Below are 19,622 nucleotides of genomic sequence, written 5' to 3'. Positions count from 1 at the left end.
TCATAGGCGGCGTTTACATGCGATGCGCAAGGGCGCCGCCGCTGCTAAGCGATTGCAGCTGCAGCAGCTACGGCAGCAACAACAACTGTTGCTATCAACGGATGCCGCCTCGTCATCGGCATCCTCTCGCTTGGCCGCGGCACTGATTTCCTCGGCTGTGGCTCTCAGTGCTGTTTCGACTTCAGCCACGGCTTGCACGGCGAGCATTGTAAATAATCATCATCAAAGCCATACACCACAGCAGCAGCAACCACAACAACAGCAGCAGCAGCAGCAACAACAGCAACACACTACAGCACGCTCACACTATCAGCAACAAGCACATTCACATCAACACTCTCACAGACATCATCATCACCATCACCATCATCATCATCATCACCATCATCACCAGCAGCCAAATCATTCGCACAACCATCATCAATGTCGCACGAAACGCAAACTGCAAAAATTGTATTATACGCTTTGCCGTTAGACTTGTACACCTAATTATAAACTATCTATACACATATACATTTTATGCAACTACTTTTTGGCTTAAGTGTAGCCTAAGTTATCCTCAACTCAATTTTCTCTCTTTTTATACCAATTATGTAAAGCTAAGGTCGCGTCAATTGTTGTGCTGAAACGGATTCTAATTGTACATTTGTTTTCTATAATTTATGTGTATTGTCCAAAAATATTTATTTATTTTTTTTTTTTTTTTAAATAATTTCTTCACCCATTTTTATACTATCAGACTTAAGCAAAAAAGAAGAAAATCTCGTCAGTGCAATAATACATCTTTCTTACTTTTATACTTTTCCCCTATATATGCAATCTTTCCACTTCCAAAAACCTATTTTAAAATGCGTAGGCATTTAAATTATATTTAAAGATTTCGATCGACAGGAATTTATATCAAAAATAAAATTTATTCACACAAACATAGAGCCACAAGTATCCAAACAATATTCAATAACAAAACAAATAAAAAAAATTAAAAAGAAAAACTCTGATTAAGTATTACTTAGCGTTAAGTAAGCATAACTTAAGTTCCACAACCTTAAAAAATATAGGCTTACACAATCAATTTATCTTAATAGTAATGCCTTTATTGTACTTTATTTAATGATTTTTGTATGATTACAAAAAAGAAAACGATTTTGCTCTATGTATTGTGTACGTAGTTCAATGTTGTACTACAAAATTCTAAGTAGACCATCTCATTGAAAATAAAAAAAATAATAAAAATAAAAAATGAAATAAATATATAAATTACAAAACGTTCCTTAATATAGAAAGCAAACAGAGAGCCATCAAATCCCAAATTAAGAACTATATAAAAAAAAAACGAAAAAGGGATTGCAAAAAATTTCTTAAAAAGTTTTGCTAATACTCTACAAAAATTAAAAACAAAAAGAAAAAAATAACAGTTTCGTACCTTTTAGAATTTGCAGTTCAAAATTGTCAGTAAAATTGTACGGCTTGAAAGTAAAGTAAATATGTTGCGAGTCTTAAAACGGAAATGAAGAGAAAACAAATGGAATGATGTCTTCATTATAAAAACACAAAAAGAGTTCTATGTAAAACAGGCTTTTGATTCTAGCGTGTCTAGTAATAAATGAAATTAAGCATAAACAGCGTTTATTGGGGGTCGTAACCAGAAGGCAAGATCTGCAATTGGAAAAACTGAGAGGTAAGTTTTGAGTCAGTATTTTCAAAATCTTGGCTTTTATGAATTACGTATTTTTATTCGATCTACTTAATTGTAATGCTTGGTTTCCTTTCTGTTTCTTTTTAAATTAATTACACGTTAATCGTAAAATATTCTACAAAAAATATCATTTGTGATGCACTTTTAATTACTAAATGGAGTAATCTTTGAGATGCGAATGAGATAGCTGTCGTGTCGCTTAGTTTTGTTTTTGTTTTTTTTTTTTTGGTGTTCTGCTAAGCCGATCCACCCGAAATGCAAGCAAAACTACGCACAATGATTTTGGCAGTTGGCATTTGTCGTCCATTCGTCGCTGCCGTCGCAGCAATCACATACGTTATCATTCACTCGGGACGCCCAAACCCACACGTCTAAGCCACGCCCCGTGATATGTCTTTTTTGGTATTTGCAATAGAAGCGGCCATTGGAGCAGGCATTTGTACTCGGCTCATCGCTGCCATCACTAACACAGTCGCAGTAGTTGTCATTGAGATGGTCAAAAGGTATCTCCCTGCTGCCATCCAGACACTTGAAATTGCCTTTGTAATTGGGCTTGTATGCATCATAGTCGAAGAGACGAATGCCCCTGTAAACGGTAGACGTGGCCACTATTTAATATCACATATAATATATATTTATATATACACTAAATCATACCTTATAATCTTGATGGCATCTGCATCTTGTGTTGCCGGCACAGCCAGATTGCCATCCTTGCCACTAGCAACGCCGCCTCCGCCATCAAAGTCATCGTCCAGCTGTTTGCTACCAAGTGACTGCATCATTTCTTTATGCTTTCGTCGCAGCTGCTGCACGCTGGGCAACTGATTCAGCGAGAAGGCCTATTATTAATTTATTATATTAATAAAAGCGCAAAAAAAAAACACGAAATCGTTTTCCAACCTGATAGGCAATGAATGAGATTCCAACCAAAAATATTAGAAGCAAAAACATTTTCGATTTATCCTTGTAGAATGGTTTGTAATATATATTTTCCCGCTTCACCCATGTTTTGCGCATTTTTAATCTGTTTAATATTTGTTATAATTAATAAAAAGCTTTAAGTTTTGTTTATTTGTTAGTCAGTCAGCTCCGCGTCAGCGATGTGGCCAAGTAATATGAATAAAAACAAATCTTAACCCTTATGTGAATAGCTCAGCTGAACAGCTTAAACAAATACAACAAAAATTCACTTGCCCTGATGTTAAACTCACTCAAGAAAATTCGTTTTATTTCCTGTCTAATATGATTTCTTATAAACATTACAAATAAAAAAACAAATGCTTATATTCAAATTGCTAACAAATTTAAATAATAATTTTGATATCATTAGACGGTCAATGGGTGTTTAATATGACAAGGTGGACACATTTCGGTTAAGCCAATCAGCTGTTTGTATATCAATGTTTTCATGCAGCTGATTTTGTTCACAGTGCTGTAAAAGATTTGCATATTCAATTGTATGTTTTCCAACACTGCAAAACATAAAAACCTAAAGAAAAATATTCATGCAACAGAAATATATATATATATGTATATATATAATATGGAATTGGATCAATAAAGGTCGAACGGCTATCATTAAAACTATCCACTAATTGGATTGTAAGCAAGCAACCTGGTGACGGGAAACGCTCTGTTGCGGAAGTCAGAAATAAACTGGCAAACGTGAAGAAACAAATATACAGGCAAAACAAAAACATTAAAATGAAATCGACGGCAACAGCAAAAACGCGGCTAACTAGTTTAACCGAGGATATATCCATAATACCCGAGGATGCGCCATATCGCAACCGCCTTCACTACCTGTTTGCCCAAATCGAAAAGGAATTTGAACAGCTCTACTTAGAGAATCTCAGTCGTGAGTATACATACGAATTTCTTTGCAAAAGCTAAGAAACCAATTCAATTGCTTGCCAATTGTTCCTTACAGTTCAGGATAAGTTGGAAAATGCCACCGCCGTTACCAAAGATTCACTGACACCGTACGATCAACGTTCTGCAGCGGGTGGAGCACTAGTTGCCACGGGCAGTGGAGGCGCCTCACTGGCGGCCACACCTGCTACACCCTCCGCACCGTTGGGCGACGAAATTGGTGCCAGTTTGCTAGCAGCGGCTTCCAGCACACACAAGAGTCTCAAAGCCAAGCTGAGCAGCGCTACAGGTGGCAGCAAGGTGAAGGCCAGCAATAAAATCAAAGCCCAGACCAGTCGAATCGTCTCCAGCTTTAAAGCACAGACTGTGGTCAGCTCGGTGGTACGTGAATTTGGCGGTCACAAGGATGGCATTTGGCAGGTGGCTGCCAAAGTGGGCCAGCCCATTATAGGCACAGCGTCCGCTGATCACACCGCTTGCATTTGGGGCATAGAGAGTGGTCGCTGCCTGCTACAGTACCAAGGGCACGCTGGATCCGTAAACTCCATTAAATTCCATCAGTGTCGGGATCTGGTGCTGACCGGCAGTGGCGATGGGACAGCACACATCTGGCAAGCCGCCGTCAACTGGGAAGTGCCCAAGTAAGAGATTCTCCATTTAAGAAACTTGACCAAAAACTAGCTCTTCCCTTTTTAGAAAGGGACACTCGTCTGAGGAGGAGCTTGATGATAGTGACGGACAGCTGGAGGATCGAGACCGTGTGGATTCTTTGCGTACACCACTCTGCGAGTTCACTGGCCCCGGTGGACATCTTTCAGTTGTGGTTGCTGCGGATTGGCTCTCGAGCATGGATCAGATTATCACCGGCAGTTGGGATCGCACGGCAATACTTTGGGATGTCGAGACGGCACAACCGCTGCAACCGCTTACCGGCCATGATCACGAGCTTACCCATGTATCTGCACATCCCACACAGCGCTTAGTTGTGACGGCTTCACGTGACACCACCTTCCGCTTATGGGACTTCCGCGATCCGATACCCGCCGTATCCGTCTTCCAGGGACACACCGAGACGGTCACCTCGAGTGTTTTTGCGCGCAACGATAAAGTCGTCTCGGGTTCTGATGATCGCACAATCAAAGTGTGGGAATTACGCAATATGCGCTCAGCGCTGGCCACCATACGAACAGATTCATCCGTAAATCGCTTGGCTGTCTCAAGTGGCGGTATAATAGCCATACCCCACGACAATCGACAGATCCGTCTCTTCGATTTGAATGGACAGCGAGTGGCGCGCTTGCCACGCACCAGTCGCCAGGGCCATAGACGTATGGTCTCGTCGGTTGCCTGGTCGGAGGAGCCGATTTTGAATTGTGATCTGTTCTCTTGCGGCTTCGATAGACGCGTATTTGGCTGGTCCATAGTGTTACCAAAGGATAATTGAAAATTACTCAAACGCTGAGCTGCATTGCAGACAAAAAATACATTAAATAATAACATTAAAACGCTTTTACTCAATTGTTCTTATGAAAGCGAATATCTCTCGAACACATCATTTAGGTGTCATTTGGTTATCTCAAATAGAAACGCGAGTATTTACCTTTAATGTCGTCTATATATCAAGTATTATGCTAATGTGAAAAACTATTTTTTTTAGATACGTTCTTATCCATTTAGCATACGATTTGTTTTATGCCAAATAATCACGTTATATATACATCTATACATATATAAATATGTATAAAATTATTGTTATCCTATTATATACTATTTGTAAAATGTGTGTAGATAAGGGATTCAGATAACCTCCATAACGATTAGCTGTGTTTTTATTAATATCGATCCATATACGATTTACATTATCTTAACTCTATATGTCTAAGGCATGGGTTTAGCATGATTGTTAGATAAGACAAAACAAAATACTTAATAAAAATCCATATCCACTCCGAATATAGCTTTGGAATAAACTGACTCGCCTCACAGATGGGCAAACTTTAGGACCAGCAGGCCAATGAGTATGGCTATTTCTAAAAATATAATTAATATTAAAACGATCCTGTTGTAAACAACTTCACGGCCCAGTTTGCGTAAAATGATTCGAGACTTCGAAAGTTCCTGATCGGCATCCTCTAGACGGCGAGTAGTGCGTAGGAGTGATTCACGTTGTTCGCCCAGCTCGCCAAGTACCTGCATACAAGAAGATTTATATATATTTGTTTAATATATTTGCTTTGCTTGGCATTTTTAATCATACCTCGGCACCCATATTTTCCGTTTCGATGGCCACTTGATTGGAGCGCTGGATGCTTTCTGTGGTGCGCTGCAGGACGTCATATGTGTTGGCTATCACCTGTTGCTGTCGTCGGTTGTGGTCTGTACTGCCGCTAGGCAGTTGGGTGTAGCCTTCGTAGGACATTCTACGGCCTTAGCAATATCAAAATGAAATAAAAAATTTTTCCAACTGAACAGCTGTATACAAAGAAACATATCGAGCAGTTAGCTAAACAAAGCTATCGACTAGCCACCACAACAGCTGCTCACTATAGCAGCCCTAGTTGTACATAATAATTATAAGTATATTTATTTAAATATGTGTGGTACATGTTTGAAATTAACGTATTTTGTTGCTAAGACTCGTATTTATTTTAGCATTGGGGGAATATTAAAAACGATTTATATGACTGACACAATCAATATCAACTGGCTTATCGAGCCCTGGGAATTACTATGTTAAGACGTTGTTAATTATAATTGATAGTGTCTCCTGTTTTTTTTTGTAGAACATACGCAATTTCACAGATACACAAACACAAACAACAATAATATTAATACAAACATATATCACTAGAGAGAGCTTGGACTTTTGTATTTTCGATTTCTGATAAGAGAAAAAAAACTTGATCAGACATATTTATATGCGACAATACTCGTATGCATGTGTGTGCGTATGTATATATGTGTTTGTCATGCTTGGAGGCCGCAACCGTACTCACCGAGATACTTCTCAAAGTAAAGTTACCGAGCGAGAGAGAAAGAGAAAGAGAGAGAGAGAGAGAGTGAGAGTGTGTGTGTGCTCGCTGCTGTCGGCTACATGCTCGCTTCAGCTCAATACTAAACATCACAAGCAACTGAACGCTGGTGTTGACCAGACGTGTGCTCTTCTGGCTGCGTCGAGATCGTTTTTAATAACCTATACAAAGGCAGGCGCTACGGGCTAAACAAGTTCTAAATTTAACGCACGTACGCTTGGGGAATCTTAAATATTTTGTATAAAAAAACAATCTTAAAACTGCAAAGGTAAGCATGCCATAAACAAAGATAAAAAACAAAGATAAAAAATAAAACATCGTAAGACAGCAAAATAAGTACATATGTATATATTGTATTGTATATACTAAGCATAAATCAATTCGCGTGTGACTTCAAGGTGATCTGCTAAGCAAAAAAAGCTAGACATCATGCGTGTGCATAAAATCGAATGTTAACATTAAATAGTAAATGCTTAATTAAAAATTCAACAATTACACTATCTGCACGTGAGCAACGCTCATCACAGTTGTAGGCGCAGCTCTGCGAATTGTCATGAGACTTATGTCAAAGTAAATGCCGCGCCACCTGTCTACAGCGAGCGTAACTAAGTGTTAACAGTAGTAGTGCCGAGTATCTGTTTGTGTGTATCTGTGTGTATCTCTCACGCACGTTAGTCAGCAGTATGTATATATATATATACATATGTGTGTGTGTGACCAGTGGCGTTACAGAGCTGAGTTTTATGCAATCCCCATATCATGTGACCTGCATTTTTCCCAGAGAACATCTTTGGCATGCGTGCTTAAATTCATTTGAACAAGTATCAAGTAGCTCTTAGCAGTAGAATATAATCAAATTCAATTGAATTATGATTTATATGCCGATCATAAAACTTGACAAGCACCTCAATCAATCATTTTGATTACAGCTACGGCGGATCGTTTTCATATATTTGCCTATGCAAGGGAAGTCTATAAAATCTTTAGATTAGAGATTCAGATATTTAAAGCATTGTACTTATTAAGTGTATTAACTAACTGCGAGGTATTTCAGTTATATTCCTCACTTATGCAACGTTTGGTCGGGTTATCAATGTCTGGACGAGGCTTTTTAATATTTTATATTTTACATTTCCTTAGGTTTTATCAACTCCCCTTATCGCTTGCATAACAATTCATGATATGTTGCCAATTTTTAACGCAAAACGTCTGATCCTCATTAATAATAGCTCCGAATAACTGTCATAAGATAGTAGAAAAAAATGGTAAAAAATGACCAAATTAAACGTCACACACTGACAAGCACATACACAAGCTAAAGTGAGCTCACGAAAAGAGCAAGCGTGCATGAGAGTGAAAAACAAACAAAACACAAAAAAAATTTAACGAAACTTCGTTGTCGTAGAGATATTAACTGCGCCTAGCATGGGCGTTGTTTGATGGGGGTCGTCAACGCCATTGGCGTGAAGCACGAATTGCTGTTGCTTCGTTAAAATGTGATTAAGACTCACCCGTTTCTTGCGTTTGTGTACGGGCGCGACAGCAAGCGCACACACACTAACACATTGACAATTACATATTGTACGTATTATTGCAAAAGGCAAACAGAGACAGAAACTACTAACACCCACACATTACACGCTCGTAGTCCGGCTTACTCACGAAAATGACCAGCGAAAAGCAAACGCTAACTGTCAGACCAACATCAGACCCTGGCACGGCTAGGCGGCGAGAGCGAGAGCATTTGAACAGACGGCAACGGTGTGTTTAGTTGTTTTGAAGTTGAACTGGTTTACAGTTGTGCGTGTTTAGAAATTGGAAAAAAAAAATTATTTGTATATTTTTTGTGTGGTTAACCAAAAACTCGCATTCAATATCTGTATATATGTTTGTACATATGTATGTATCAGTATTGAATTGAAAGCGCATATCGTGTTTAGCAAGGCAAGTTGAAATTTAGCCTGAAAACGTTTCAAATTAATTGAAGCTTAATTAAAAACGATACCCGCCTGCATATATGTGTATGTATGTGTGTTTGTGTGTGGCTGACTTGCTGACGGTGCTAAAAAATAAAGTTGCACTCATGCAAATCTACATACAGTAGAGCTAGCTGTACTTGTGTATATGTATGTATGACGGTAAATTTTGTAAATGGATTAGCAATGTCGAGCGCGAAACAGAAATTGTTAAGAATTTATGAGTCCTTCATTTTATTGATGGCAATGTTCTAGTTTAACTGTTATATACATAAATTGATATACCTTATACTGTTCCACATTAATTACAATGAATATTAAATGTTCATCGTTCATTGTTTATAGTGAGTGGATGTTTTATAAGTTGGCTTCCGTTTGGTTACCTTATCTTTTGAGGCATACCGAACTCAGCGATAATTTAGCAATGCTTGCTTATTGTTTTACTTTATTAGTAAGCTCACTATTATTGAGGCAAGCAAATAGATATAGCTAAAGTACAGTCTAATCAGCTATTCATAAGTGGAATTAAGGCAACATATGACGAAACTTCCGTTGAAAACAGTTATCCACTCTGAATTTCTTATTAAAAGGGTGCGCTAAATTATTATTTCAACAACATTTTTAAATATAGCCTTTCATAAATTCTGATAAAATATTATTATACAGTGCACAAAAAAAAAAACACGAACTAATCAGAAGTTTAAAATAACATTCATATTTATGGTGATGATTCTTATGTGCCTGTTCCAATATTTCCAGATAACATTGTAATATAATATACACGTTATATGTTGTAGTATATATAAATGTATATATAATTATATATATTTATTTAAAAAAAAAACTTTTTACTTTAATTATTGATAAGATTTTGTTATTTACTCAGATATCTTGAAAAATGAATGTTTTTCCTTAAACGATTGTTGCTATGCCAGCGGATCATATGACTACTATTTATTTGGACTAAATAATATATGATTTAAAGAGCAATCCTAAAAGTTTCCGAACTTAATATCTTATGAACAGTTATCTACCGATTAGTATTAACTGTAACACATGTACATTAACTGTTATTTTCATTGATACAAAAGTGTTTATACTCTCTGAAAGGGTATGGAAATACTTGTGGCATTCCTTAAGCAACAGCAGCAATGAGCAACAGGCATGATAAAGAAATGTGCAAATGCTCCAATTGAAAGTAATTTGAATTCAGTTACAAAGAGGAATTGTTGCTACAATTATATAGCTATATCTTTATATATATGTGTATATATATATATATATATATAGTGTTATATATAGTGTGGACAAGCTATAACTATGCTGTTGGTTGGCAGCCAAGAAGCCAGCATAAGTTGATTGCAAAAGCCCGGCAGATGGCGCCCTACAAAAAAAAAGATTTTTAACGAGCATTCAATGTGTGTGTGTGTGCGTGTGTGTGTGCGTGTATACGCGCACATTTATCATCATTTCTGCTATGCACAAACATATTTATGTATGTATGCAAGTGTTTATGTTTGAGTGTGTGTGTGTGTGTGTGTGTGTATGTGGATATGTACATAAGCTAAAGCTAATTCTCCTGGCCAGGCCATTAAAGTTCGATAATGTGCGACGCGTCGTCCGTGTCGTTGACTGCCCGAGTCTGATGATGTCACAGTGAACCTTGGCGTGTCGCGACTGTTTGTACATTTTATTTGTTCTAGTTCATTTTGGTTTTTGTTGTTTTTTTTTTCGCTTTTGTTTTTAGCCAATACAGCAGCAGGCGCAGCAGCTGTGTTGCTTAGTGCATTTTCATTTCCATAAAAAACCAAAAAAAAAAAAACAAAAAAAGATTAATCATACTCATTATCTGTTAGTGTCGACTAATTCATCTGGTCACAGTTAATATATATTAACAAAAATAACTATTTATATATGTATGTATATGCACATATTTTAATATGTAGCATTCTGATAAAGCAGACATTTATCAGTTAATTAATCGACTTTGCTAAATTTCTAATATTATGTCAGTTAAAAAGACACAAAGTTACATAAGGCAAAAAAAAAAATTAATGTTGAGAATAAAAGCAATACACTGAAAAAAATATATAAGAATATTAATATTAATTTTAGGTAAAAGAGTTACTATAAAAATATGTATAAATATATATTTTTTTTGTTAGAAATCTTTTATCATTTTTACCAATTAATGTATATTTGGAAAGTAAATTTTGATTGATTGATTTAATTAATTTTAGAGAACTTTTGCAGGAACCTTTCTAATCATGACAGAAATTCACGTATATAATAACAAACAATGCCTTAGCTTACTAAGAGCTTAATTCTGAGAATCGAAGTTCATTTACTTAGCCTGCCTGAGTAATGATTGAAACGATTTAGCCCGGCCAACGTAAAAGTATGAATTGTAGCCATTTCGACAGGGCATGGCAATGTGCAGAAGTAATTACCTCTGCATAAATAATAAGCATAAACAAATGAAAGGAAAAACCCAAGTACTATGCAAAGCAAATAGAAAATCCGTTCGTCTTTCGAAATAGCACCAATAAAAGTTTCCTCGGTCTTTTGACTACATTTTAATGGCAGACCAGGCGCATGCAGCATATGTTCCTGAGCACAGTGAACACACCAATAACTAACAGTGGCAATAATTTCTGAATTTATTAAAATTATGTGTTTCAAAAAATTCAGGACAAATTATTGGTATTTCGATTCCTAATAAGATTATTTCTGATCATAAATTGAAATGACAAAAATGAGAAATATATTTTTGCAATTAACGACTTGTTTAAAAACCAGTTTGTTAACCTGATGAAAATAAATATAATATATTTATATATTAAATATATACGTACAAAATATATAATAGCACCACCATCACAGCTTAATCGTTGGTGTTTAAGTAACTTTGCAATAAGTTTATACAAAAACAAGACCGTAAATTAGCTTGAAAGTTATCATATACTAATTTAGAACAAAAATTTAAAAACCAAAGTTTTTTTGAATAATTGATTAGATCAATGCTATTATTTAATTCGTCACTGTATATACTATTATGATATTTTTATTATATTTCAGTTAACTGGACTTAAGTAAAACATTGTGAAAACTTGGTCAGTTCATTCAATTGAGTTTCACCTGTATGTGCTATAGTATATGTTAGACAAAAGAAGCCATTGGCTGTGGCTGTCATCATGGTTAGACCAAAACAAAAATACAAAAACAATTCAAATCATTTGCCAAACGACGACGTCTTCGTCTGGCCGTTGATTTTTGTTTTCCCATTTGAATTTTAATTGCATGTCTGTGGAATGTTCCAACCAACCTGCCCCCCCCTCCTATTACTCTTTCTCACTCACTCACTCACTCTCTCTCTCTTTTGCTCTTGCAGGGAACGTAAAGCGTCGCCAAGATGGGGGATATGTTCCGCAGTGAGCAAATGGCATTATGCCAGATGTTTATACAACCAGAGGCCGCGTACACCTCCGTCTCGGAGCTGGGTGAAACCGGCTGTGTGCAGTTTCGCGATGTAAGTGAGACGCACGATTTGTATGAAGCTCATCTCTAATCCCCATTTGACTTTCCACAGCTAAACTGTACGGTGAATGTCTTCCAACGCAAGTTCGTGACGGAGGTGCGTCGTTGCGACGAGCTGGAGCGTAAGATACGCTACATCGAAACGGAGATCAAGAAGGACGGCATTGCGCTGCCGGATATCCAGGATGATATTCCACGCGCGCCCAATCCACGCGAGATCATTGATCTGGAGGCGCATCTGGAGAAGACCGAAACCGAAATGATCGAGTTGGCCCAGAATGAGGTCAACATGAAATCCAACTACTTGGAGCTGACCGAACTGCGCAAGGTGCTGGAGAATACCCAGGGATTTTTCTCCGACCAGGAGGTGCTCAATCTGGACTCGAGCAATCGTGGCGGTGGCGACGAGGCTGTTACCCAGCATCGTGGTCGTCTCGGATTCGTGGCGGGCGTCATTAATCGTGAACGCGTGTTTGGTTTCGAGCGCATGCTGTGGCGCATCTCGCGTGGCAATGTGTTCCTTAAGCGTTCCGATTTGGATGATCCTCTGAATGATCCAGCCACTGGTCATCCCATCTATAAGACCGTCTTTGTGGCCTTCTTCCAGGGCGAGCAGCTGAAGAATCGCATCAAGAAGGTGTGCACCGGCTTCCATGCCTCGCTGTATCCCTGTCCCAGCTCGCACAACGAGCGCGAGGAGATGGTCAAGAATGTGCGCACTCGTCTCGAGGATCTGAAGCTGGTGCTTAGCCAGACCGAGGATCATCGCAGCCGTGTGCTGGCCACGGTCTCCAAGAATCTGCCCTCGTGGTCGATTATGGTCAAGAAGATGAAGGCCATATATCATACGCTCAATCTGTTCAACATGGATGTGACCAAGAAGTGCCTCATCGGCGAGTGCTGGGTCCCGACTAAGGATTTGCACGTTGTGCAAAAGGCTCTGTCCGACGGCTCAGCTGCTGTGGGCAGCACCATTCCATCGTTCCTCAATGTCATCGATACGAACGAACAGCCGCCGACTTTCAATCGCACCAACAAGTTCACGCGCGGCTTCCAGAACCTGATCGATGCCTATGGCATCGCCTCGTACCGCGAGTGCAATCCGGCTCTGTACACTTGCATTACATTCCCCTTCCTTTTCGCTGTGATGTTTGGCGATTTGGGACACGGCCTGATCCTATTGCTCTTCGGCGCCTGGATGGTGCTCAGCGAGAATAAGTTGAGCCGCATCAAGAATGGCGGCGAAATCTGGAACATCTTCTTTGGCGGTCGCTATATCATTCTGCTCATGGGTCTATTCTCTTGCTACACCGGCATCATCTACAACGATATATTCTCCAAGTCTATGAATTTGTTCGGCTCGAATTGGGTGAATAACTACAATACATCGACGGTACTGACCAATCCACATCTACAGATGTCACCGAACACCTCCGCTAAGGGTGTCTATCCCTTGGGCCTGGATCCCATTTGGCAGCTGGCCGACAACAAGATCATCTTTCTCAACAGCTTCAAGATGAAGTTGTCCATTATCATCGGTGTACTGCACATGATCTTTGGCGTCAGCATGTCCGTTTTCAACTTTGTGCATTTCAAGCGTTATTCCTCCATCTTGCTGGAGTTCGTGCCTCAAATTTTGTTCCTGATGCTGCTTTTCGGTTACATGTGCTTCATGATGTAAGTCAATTGTATAACTGTACTTAAGCGTACATGCAATATATGCTAATATATTTAAATTACTTGCAGGTTCTTCAAGTGGTTCAAGTACAACGGATTCACCAGCAACCAGCCCGAGACACCTGGCTGCGCTCCATCCGTGCTGATCATGTTCATCAACATGATGTTGTTCAAAAACACTGCGCCACTCAATGGTTGTAAAGAGTTCATGTTTGAGTCTCAGCCCGATGTGCAGAAGCTTTTTGTCGTCGTTGGTCTCATTTGCGTGCCATGGATGCTGCTCGGCAAGCCGCTGTACATCAAAATGACTCGCAGCAAAAACGTGTCGCATGTAAGTGGAGCGATGTGCGGCATGAAGTTCCAAGAGGTTATTGAGATTGATTTCTCTTTCAGGTCAAGCACAATGGCGAGCTGACTGGCAACATGGAACTGGCCGAGGGCGAGACACCATTGCCCACTGGCTCAACCGGCACTGAGAGCGCTGGCGGTGCGCACGGTCACGACGACGAGCCCATGAGCGAAATCTACATTCATCAAGCCATTCACACTATCGAATATGTGCTCAGTACCATCTCGCACACGGCCTCCTATCTGCGTCTCTGGGCTCTGTCCTTGGCCCATGCTCGTAAGTGGCAACAAATCTTCAGCTGGCATTTAGTATTGATTCTCGTCTGTATTCCTTTTAGAACTGTCTGAGGTGCTGTGGAACATGGTGCTGTCGATGGGTCTTAAAATGCCACCCTATACCGGTGCCATTGGCTTGTTCATCATCTTCGGCGCCTGGTGCTTGTTCACTTTGGCCATTTTGGTTATGATGGAAGGCTTGTCTGCTTTCCTGCATACCCTGCGTCTGCACTGGGTGGAGTTCATGAGCAAATTCTACGAAGGCTTGGGCTACGCCTTCCAGCCCTTCAGCTTCAAGGCGATCATTGATGGCGAAGAGGAGGAGTAATCGAGCCCCAGCAATAGCCACAACTATATGAATATCATATATATATATATTATTTTGTTTTGTTTGATATTTTTTGTTCTCTCAATACTGTCAGTATTGTGGTACTCTTCCCACATTTCCTCATTTTATGTATTCCATCCGTTTTCAAAAGTTTTTTGTTATGTATTCTCAGAGAAAAAACCGCTTAAGCAATAATTTGATATTCGTTGTTAAACAAATTTATTAATGAAACAACCAGTTCAGTTAATGTCTGTCTAAAATTTATCTTGATGATATTTGTGAGCCTTGCGATATCCTTATTATAAATTTTAATCATTTAGTTAACTAATTTGATAATAATAAAGCAAGAAGAGAAAAGCAATTGCTACTGTTTATCTATAACATACAGGGTAACTAGTCTTGACATATTTATAAATTTTATATATGTATTAATATTATGCATTGATGTACATACAATGTATGCAATGTATGTATGTATGCATAGGTGTTTATTATGTGTGCTTGAAAGTGTGCATTGTTGCCTTACTGTAAGCTTTCAGTTATAGTTACATTTGATAGCAGTTGATTGCAATATGATAAACGTTATGGATATATGTATGCAAATATGTAGGTGTTTATGCATATACATGTGCATGTAGCGCAGGGAAAGGAACTCAGCCAAGGCAATGTTTACATGTTGATACCAAGCATTATAAATTCCTAATAATTCCTTCCCAAAACATACACACAAGTGCATGCATAAGCATATATATATTTTAGGCAGCACAAAGAGTTGAACTGAGAGAAGTTGTGTATCAATGAGTGTGTGTGCAGTTAGACACATGATCTGTGGAAATGTCAGTCTGAAGCATGGTCAGTCTGAGAGGAGAGCTCGTTCAGAGCAGTTGTAAGCTTTACGCCCAAGGAAGTACTTGACTCGCATTGGACATATTAAAGATATAGAAGACACAGTAAGTATATATAGATATGTACATAAGTATGCATATACGTATGAATATATATGTATATGTATATATGTATGTATATATAAATGAAAATGTTCCTAAGCTTATAACAAAAAAAATTTAATTAATAAGAAAAAAAATTTAATTAATAAGAAAAAATATGTTAATCTGAATATTTTTTTGTTTTGCTTTAATTGTTTAAAAATTTGAAACTGTACTAAAATTTGAATTTTTTAAAAATTTTAATTGTTTAAAAATTTTCTAAATAACTCTAAATTTTATTGTACAACATTTAGAGCTAAGTCGCACTACTATTTTTATGAACAACGCTCTATGTGTAAGTATAGAAAAAAGTGCACATATCTGTGCTTATATGTATGTGTCTGAACATACATATGTATATATGCATGCATGTATGTATGCCTGTACATCCATATTTACGTATGAATATGACATTTTTGTCAACTTACCATAAATGTTGCTTTTCAGGCAAACCTTTTGCTATCAGCATAGTTGAAAATACTAAACACATAATTTTTAAGCTGTTTGTATTTACATCAGCTTTTCATATTATGAACTTATTATTCTTCAGCTATCTGTCGACTTCTTTCACTGACAAACGTTTCACAACTGAAATGCCAAAGCGAATTATGTCTCTAAAAACTCACTGCAAATTGGTTTCTGATTGGGTTCCAATTAGTTTTTAATGCCTAGGTAAGCAACAATATCAAACTTTAGACAGATAAGGGGCCATGACTCTGCCGTCATATTGATAGATGGCTCAAATATGCATCGGGCAGCTCTGGTCACCTTGTGGAATAGTTTATCCAGAGCATGTGGCCGCCAGATAAGCCTGGAAAGTTGTACATAATTAGTGTCCAGCTGTGTGTCCAAAGCTTCGTTGTAGCAGTCACTTGACCACGACGATCAGTCCACCTGCCGTCTTTGAAGTGCGCGGAGGTGTCCCTGTCCGAGAAAGAATTGAAAATGTGCACCAAATTTAAGGAATTGCTGTGCGGCTCTGGCCCGCAGGACAGCATATTCCGTAGCGAGAAGATGTCCTTGGGGCAGATGTTTCTGCAGCCAGAGGCCGCCTATGAGACCATTGCGCAGCTGGGCGAGATGGGCTGTGTGCAGTTCCGTGATGTAAGTGTGAAGCTATGATGATGATGATGTAATTGTAATTGTGCTGCGCCTGCAGATGAACGAGGGCGTCACGGCGTCACAGCGCAAGTTCGTCAACGAGGTTCGTCGCTGCGATGAGTTGGAGCGGAAGATACGCTATGCGACAGCAGAGTTGGCCAAGGATGGTCTGAAGGTGGTTGATCTGATCGAAGACTTTCCGCCCGCACCCAAGCCCAAGGAGATCATTGAGCTGGAATCGCTGCTGGAGAAGACGGAGACAGAGATCATCGAGCTATCTGCGAACAATCTGCGTTTGCAGACCAACTTTCTGGAGCTGACCGAAATGATTGAGGTGCTGGAGAGAACGGATTCGTTCTTCTCCAACCAGGAGTCGCACAACTTCGATGTGAATAAGCGTGGCACGCACTTGGATCCGGAGAAGTGCGACGGCAGCTTGGGCTTTGTGGCTGGCGTCATACGCAGAGAGCGAATGGTGCGCAGGATGAGTCCGTTCTCAGTTTACTTTTATTTAATTGAGACATAAATCTTTACAGTTCGGCTTTGAGAGGATGCTGTGGCGCATCTCGCGTGGCAATGTTCTGGTGCGCAGCTGCGATATGGAGTCGCCCGTCAAGGATCCTAAGACGGGCGACCTGGTCCATAAGACCATCTTCGTCGTCTTCTTTCAGGGCGATCAGCTGCACGGGCGCATACGCAAGGTGTGCACCGGCTTCCATGCCACCATGTACCCGTGTCCCAGTTCGCATCAGGAGCGCATGGACATGATTAAGAGCGTGCGTGTACGCCTCGACGATCTGAAGATCATCATCAGCCAGACGGAGGATCATCGCTCCTGTGTGCTGAAGGCCATCAAGAAGCAGCTGCCCAACTGGACGGCCATGATCAAGAAAATGAAGGCCATCTATCATACGCTGAACATGTTCAATGTGGACCTGGGCAGCAAGTGCCTGATCGGCGAGTGCTGGCTGCCGCAGCGTGAGCTCGAGGAGGTGGAGACTGTGCTGTCGGAGGCATCGCTGGCCTTGGGCAGCACGGTGCCCACAATATTCAATATACTCGAGACGAAGAAGGAGCCGCCCACCTATTTCCGCACCAATAAGTTCACCTACGGCTTCCAGGTGCTGATCGATGCCTATGGCGTGGCGGAGTATCGTGAGGTGAATCCCGGTCTCTATACGTGCATCACGTTTCCGTTCCTGTTTGCCGTCATGTTCGGCGACATGGGCCACGGGTTTTTGGTCTTTCTGCTTGGCCTCTGGATGGTGGTTGACGAGAAACGGCTCTGCAAGCAGCGCGCTGGTGAGATCTGGAAGATTCTATTCGGTGGTCGCTACATCATAATGCTGATGGGCATGTTTGCCGTTTACACGGGCTTCATGTACAACGATTGCTTCTCCAAGTCGTTCAATGTGTTCGGCACGCACTGGGTCCTGCAGTACAATAGGACGACGGTGCTCACGAATCCCGATCTGCAGCTGAATCCGACGACGGACCAACGCGGCACCTATCCCTTTGGCATTGATCCCATTTGGCAATCGGCCACCAATAAGATCATCTTCCTGAACACCTACAAGATGAAGCTCTCCATCATATTTGGCGTGCTGCACATGATCTTCGGCGTCTGCCTTTCGGTGGAGAACTTCGTGTATAAGAAGAAATATTCGTACATTTTCCTGCAATTCGTGCCGCAAGTGGTCTTCCTGCTAATGCTGTTCGGCTACATGGTATTCATGATGTTCTACAAGTGGATTCAGTATTCGCCCAGCAGCAAGGATGTCGCCAACTCGCCGAGCTGTGCACCTTCCGTACTGATCATGTTCATCGACATGATCCTGATGAAGACCGAGGTGCCGGCAGCGGGCTGCATGGCCACCATGTTCCCAGTCCAAAGGGAGCTGGAGACGATATTGTTTGTTGTGGCCATCATATGCATACCCTGGATTCTGTTGGGTGTGCCCGTTTGGACGATAATCAAGCGCAAGTATTCGGTAAGTCATACTAAAAGGAATCTCGATGCGCTTCTATAGAGCTTGCTTTTGTAGAGCGACAAGTTTGAATATACGGGCGACACTATCATGGAGACCATCGAAATCTCTGGCAAGGAGGTGATCATAACAGAGCTGGAGCCACATGGCAAGCTGGCACATGGTGGCAAGGAGGAGCATGACGAGGAGGAGGAGGAGCCGATGAGCGAAATCTGGATACATCAGGCCATACACACTGTTGAGTATATTCTGAGTACCATCTCCCATACAGCCTCGTATCTGCGTCTCTGGGCTTTGTCCTTGGCTCATGCGGGTAAGTTGCTGTGCGACTGATTTCCTAGGAATTTTGTTTACATTGGAACACTTGTAGAGCTGTCCGAGGTCTTGTGGACGATGGTGCTGTCGGAGGCTCTGCAGATGGGCGGCTGGATTGGCTGCATCGCCGTCTTCCTAATCTTTGCCGTTTGGGTGTTCTTCACCATTGCCATCATGGTCATGATGGAGGGTCTGTCCGCCTTTCTGCACACACTGCGTCTGCACTGGGTCGAGTTTATGAGCAAATTCTACACCGGCTCTGGCTACGAGTTCCAGCCGCTGAGCTTCAAGGCCATGCTGACAGAAGAAGACGAGGGCTAGAGGCGTTTTATGTAATCTTAGTGGGTTACCCCCATTAATAAATTGAATAGCATACCAAACTGACGAGGGTGTTTGGTTTTATTTTTAATACTCTCGTTCTTGTTCTTGTTCTTGTTGGTCTTGCTGGTTGGCCCACATACGAGACGTGATTGCCGTCGAAAGCGTT

The 19,622-nt window shown here is 40.4% G+C and overlaps 6 protein-coding genes across 12 annotated transcripts; 4 read left to right on the top strand and 2 right to left on the bottom strand.

Moving 5' to 3' along the window:
* Window position 1: 1 nt before the first annotated feature.
* On the top strand, window positions 2-628 carry LOC115483348 (lateral signaling target protein 2 homolog). The gene has a single exon (XM_030224866.1). The coding sequence runs from the start codon at window positions 23-25 to the stop codon at window positions 473-475; it is 453 nt and encodes a 150-aa protein (XP_030080726.1). The 5' UTR covers window positions 2-22; the 3' UTR covers window positions 476-628.
* Window positions 629-1,910: 1,282 nt separating this feature from the next.
* Window positions 1,911-2,989, bottom strand: LOC111592939 (glucosidase 2 subunit beta). 3 transcript variants are annotated; one of them, XM_023305401.2, is made up of 4 exons: window positions 2,911-2,989; window positions 2,600-2,723; window positions 2,354-2,538; window positions 1,911-2,282 (listed from the first exon to the last, which is right to left on the bottom strand). In XM_023305401.2, exons 2-4 carry the CDS (start codon window positions 2,714-2,716, stop codon window positions 1,964-1,966), a joined length of 621 nt encoding a protein of 206 aa, XP_023161169.1. In that variant the 5' UTR covers window positions 2,717-2,723; window positions 2,911-2,989; the 3' UTR covers window positions 1,911-1,963. The 3 variants fall into 3 exon arrangements, with proteins under 3 accessions (XP_023161169.1, XP_023161171.1, XP_023161170.1); XM_023305403.2 differs by having other exon boundaries at window positions 2,354-2,520; XM_023305402.2 differs by lacking the exon at window positions 2,911-2,989 and having other exon boundaries at window positions 2,600-2,870.
* LOC111592938 (WD repeat-containing protein 37) lies at window positions 2,981-5,159 on the top strand. Its single transcript, XM_023305399.2, has 3 exons — window positions 2,981-3,557; window positions 3,630-4,212; window positions 4,268-5,159. The coding sequence occupies exons 1-3, from the start codon at window positions 3,404-3,406 to the stop codon at window positions 5,013-5,015; spliced, it is 1,485 nt and encodes a 494-aa protein (XP_023161167.1). The 5' UTR covers window positions 2,981-3,403; the 3' UTR covers window positions 5,016-5,159.
* A 200-nt stretch (window positions 5,160-5,359) lies between these two features.
* Window positions 5,360-16,298, bottom strand: LOC111592944 (vesicle transport through interaction with t-SNAREs homolog 1B). Of its 2 annotated transcripts, none has more exons than XM_023305410.2 (3): window positions 16,160-16,298; window positions 5,829-5,998; window positions 5,360-5,761 (listed from the first exon to the last, which is right to left on the bottom strand). In XM_023305410.2, exons 2-3 carry the CDS (start codon window positions 5,988-5,990, stop codon window positions 5,552-5,554), a joined length of 372 nt encoding a protein of 123 aa, XP_023161178.1. In that variant the 5' UTR covers window positions 5,991-5,998; window positions 16,160-16,298; the 3' UTR covers window positions 5,360-5,551. The 2 variants fall into 2 exon arrangements, with proteins under 2 accessions (XP_023161178.1, XP_023161179.1); XM_023305411.2 differs by lacking the exon at window positions 16,160-16,298 and adding an exon at window positions 6,568-6,585.
* Window positions 6,723-14,952, top strand: LOC111592942 (V-type proton ATPase 116 kDa subunit a). Of its 4 annotated transcripts, none has more exons than XM_023305407.2 (6): window positions 6,723-6,871; window positions 11,971-12,108; window positions 12,169-13,793; window positions 13,863-14,124; window positions 14,187-14,418; window positions 14,480-14,745. In XM_023305407.2, exons 2-6 carry the CDS (start codon window positions 11,992-11,994, stop codon window positions 14,743-14,745), a joined length of 2,502 nt encoding a protein of 833 aa, XP_023161175.1. In that variant the 5' UTR covers window positions 6,723-6,871; window positions 11,971-11,991. The 4 variants fall into 4 exon arrangements, with proteins under 4 accessions (XP_023161175.1, XP_023161176.1, XP_023161174.1 ...); XM_023305408.2 differs by lacking the exon at window positions 6,723-6,871 and adding an exon at window positions 8,328-8,364; XM_023305406.2 differs by lacking the exon at window positions 6,723-6,871 and adding an exon at window positions 8,397-8,547.
* A 75-nt stretch (window positions 16,299-16,373) lies between the features above and the next one.
* On the top strand, window positions 16,374-19,473 carry LOC111592941 (V-type proton ATPase 116 kDa subunit a). Its single transcript, XM_023305405.2, has 5 exons — window positions 16,374-16,835; window positions 16,891-17,307; window positions 17,369-18,823; window positions 18,878-19,133; window positions 19,191-19,473. Exons 1-5 carry the CDS (start codon window positions 16,677-16,679, stop codon window positions 19,454-19,456), a joined length of 2,553 nt encoding a protein of 850 aa, XP_023161173.1. The 5' UTR covers window positions 16,374-16,676; the 3' UTR covers window positions 19,457-19,473.
* Window positions 19,474-19,622: the final 149 nt, after the last annotated feature.

The sequence above is a fragment of the Drosophila hydei genome, unplaced genomic scaffold, assembly GCF_003285905.1.
Source record: "Drosophila hydei strain 15085-1641.00,03,60 unplaced genomic scaffold, DhydRS2 tig00008119-arrow-pilon, whole genome shotgun sequence".
Lineage (NCBI taxonomy): Eukaryota > Metazoa > Arthropoda > Insecta > Diptera > Drosophilidae > Drosophila > Drosophila hydei.
This window is presented reverse-complemented; position numbering and strand designations above follow the sequence as displayed.

Bases quoted from the DNA above. Each gene is read 5' to 3' on its own strand.
- LOC115483348 (XM_030224866.1), top strand. From the start codon at position 23: ATGCGCAAGGGCGCCGCCGCTGCTAAGCGATTGCAGCTGCAGCAGCTA.
- LOC111592939 (XM_023305401.2), bottom strand. From the start codon at position 2,716: ATGCGCAAAACATGGGTGAAGCGGGAAAATATATATTACAAACCATTC. The intron at 2,539-2,599 runs GTTGGAAAACGA...AATTAATAATAG, and splicing joins TCTCATTCATTGCCTATCAG to GCCTTCTCGCTGAATCAGTT. The intron at 2,283-2,353 runs GTATGATTTAGT...TACCGTTTACAG, and splicing joins GATGCCATCAAGATTATAAG to GGGCATTCGTCTCTTCGACT.
- LOC111592938 (XM_023305399.2), top strand. From the start codon at position 3,404: ATGAAATCGACGGCAACAGCAAAAACGCGGCTAACTAGTTTAACCGAG. The intron at 3,558-3,629 runs GTGAGTATACAT...TGTTCCTTACAG, and splicing joins CTACTTAGAGAATCTCAGTC to TTCAGGATAAGTTGGAAAAT. The intron at 4,213-4,267 runs GTAAGAGATTCT...TTCCCTTTTTAG, and splicing joins GTCAACTGGGAAGTGCCCAA to AAAGGGACACTCGTCTGAGG.
- LOC111592944 (XM_023305410.2), bottom strand. From the start codon at position 5,990: ATGTCCTACGAAGGCTACACCCAACTGCCTAGCGGCAGTACAGACCAC. The intron at 5,762-5,828 runs GTATGATTAAAA...TCTTGTATGCAG, and splicing joins CGGAAAATATGGGTGCCGAG to GTACTTGGCGAGCTGGGCGA.
- LOC111592942 (XM_023305409.2), top strand. From the start codon at position 11,992: ATGGGGGATATGTTCCGCAGTGAGCAAATGGCATTATGCCAGATGTTT. The intron at 12,109-12,168 runs GTAAGTGAGACG...GACTTTCCACAG, and splicing joins GCTGTGTGCAGTTTCGCGAT to CTAAACTGTACGGTGAATGT. The intron at 13,794-13,862 runs GTAAGTCAATTG...AATTACTTGCAG, and splicing joins GGTTACATGTGCTTCATGAT to GTTCTTCAAGTGGTTCAAGT.
- LOC111592941 (XM_023305405.2), top strand. From the start codon at position 16,677: ATGTGCACCAAATTTAAGGAATTGCTGTGCGGCTCTGGCCCGCAGGAC. The intron at 18,824-18,877 runs GTAAGTCATACT...TTGCTTTTGTAG, and splicing joins TAATCAAGCGCAAGTATTCG to AGCGACAAGTTTGAATATAC. The intron at 19,134-19,190 runs GTAAGTTGCTGT...GAACACTTGTAG, and splicing joins TTTGTCCTTGGCTCATGCGG to AGCTGTCCGAGGTCTTGTGG.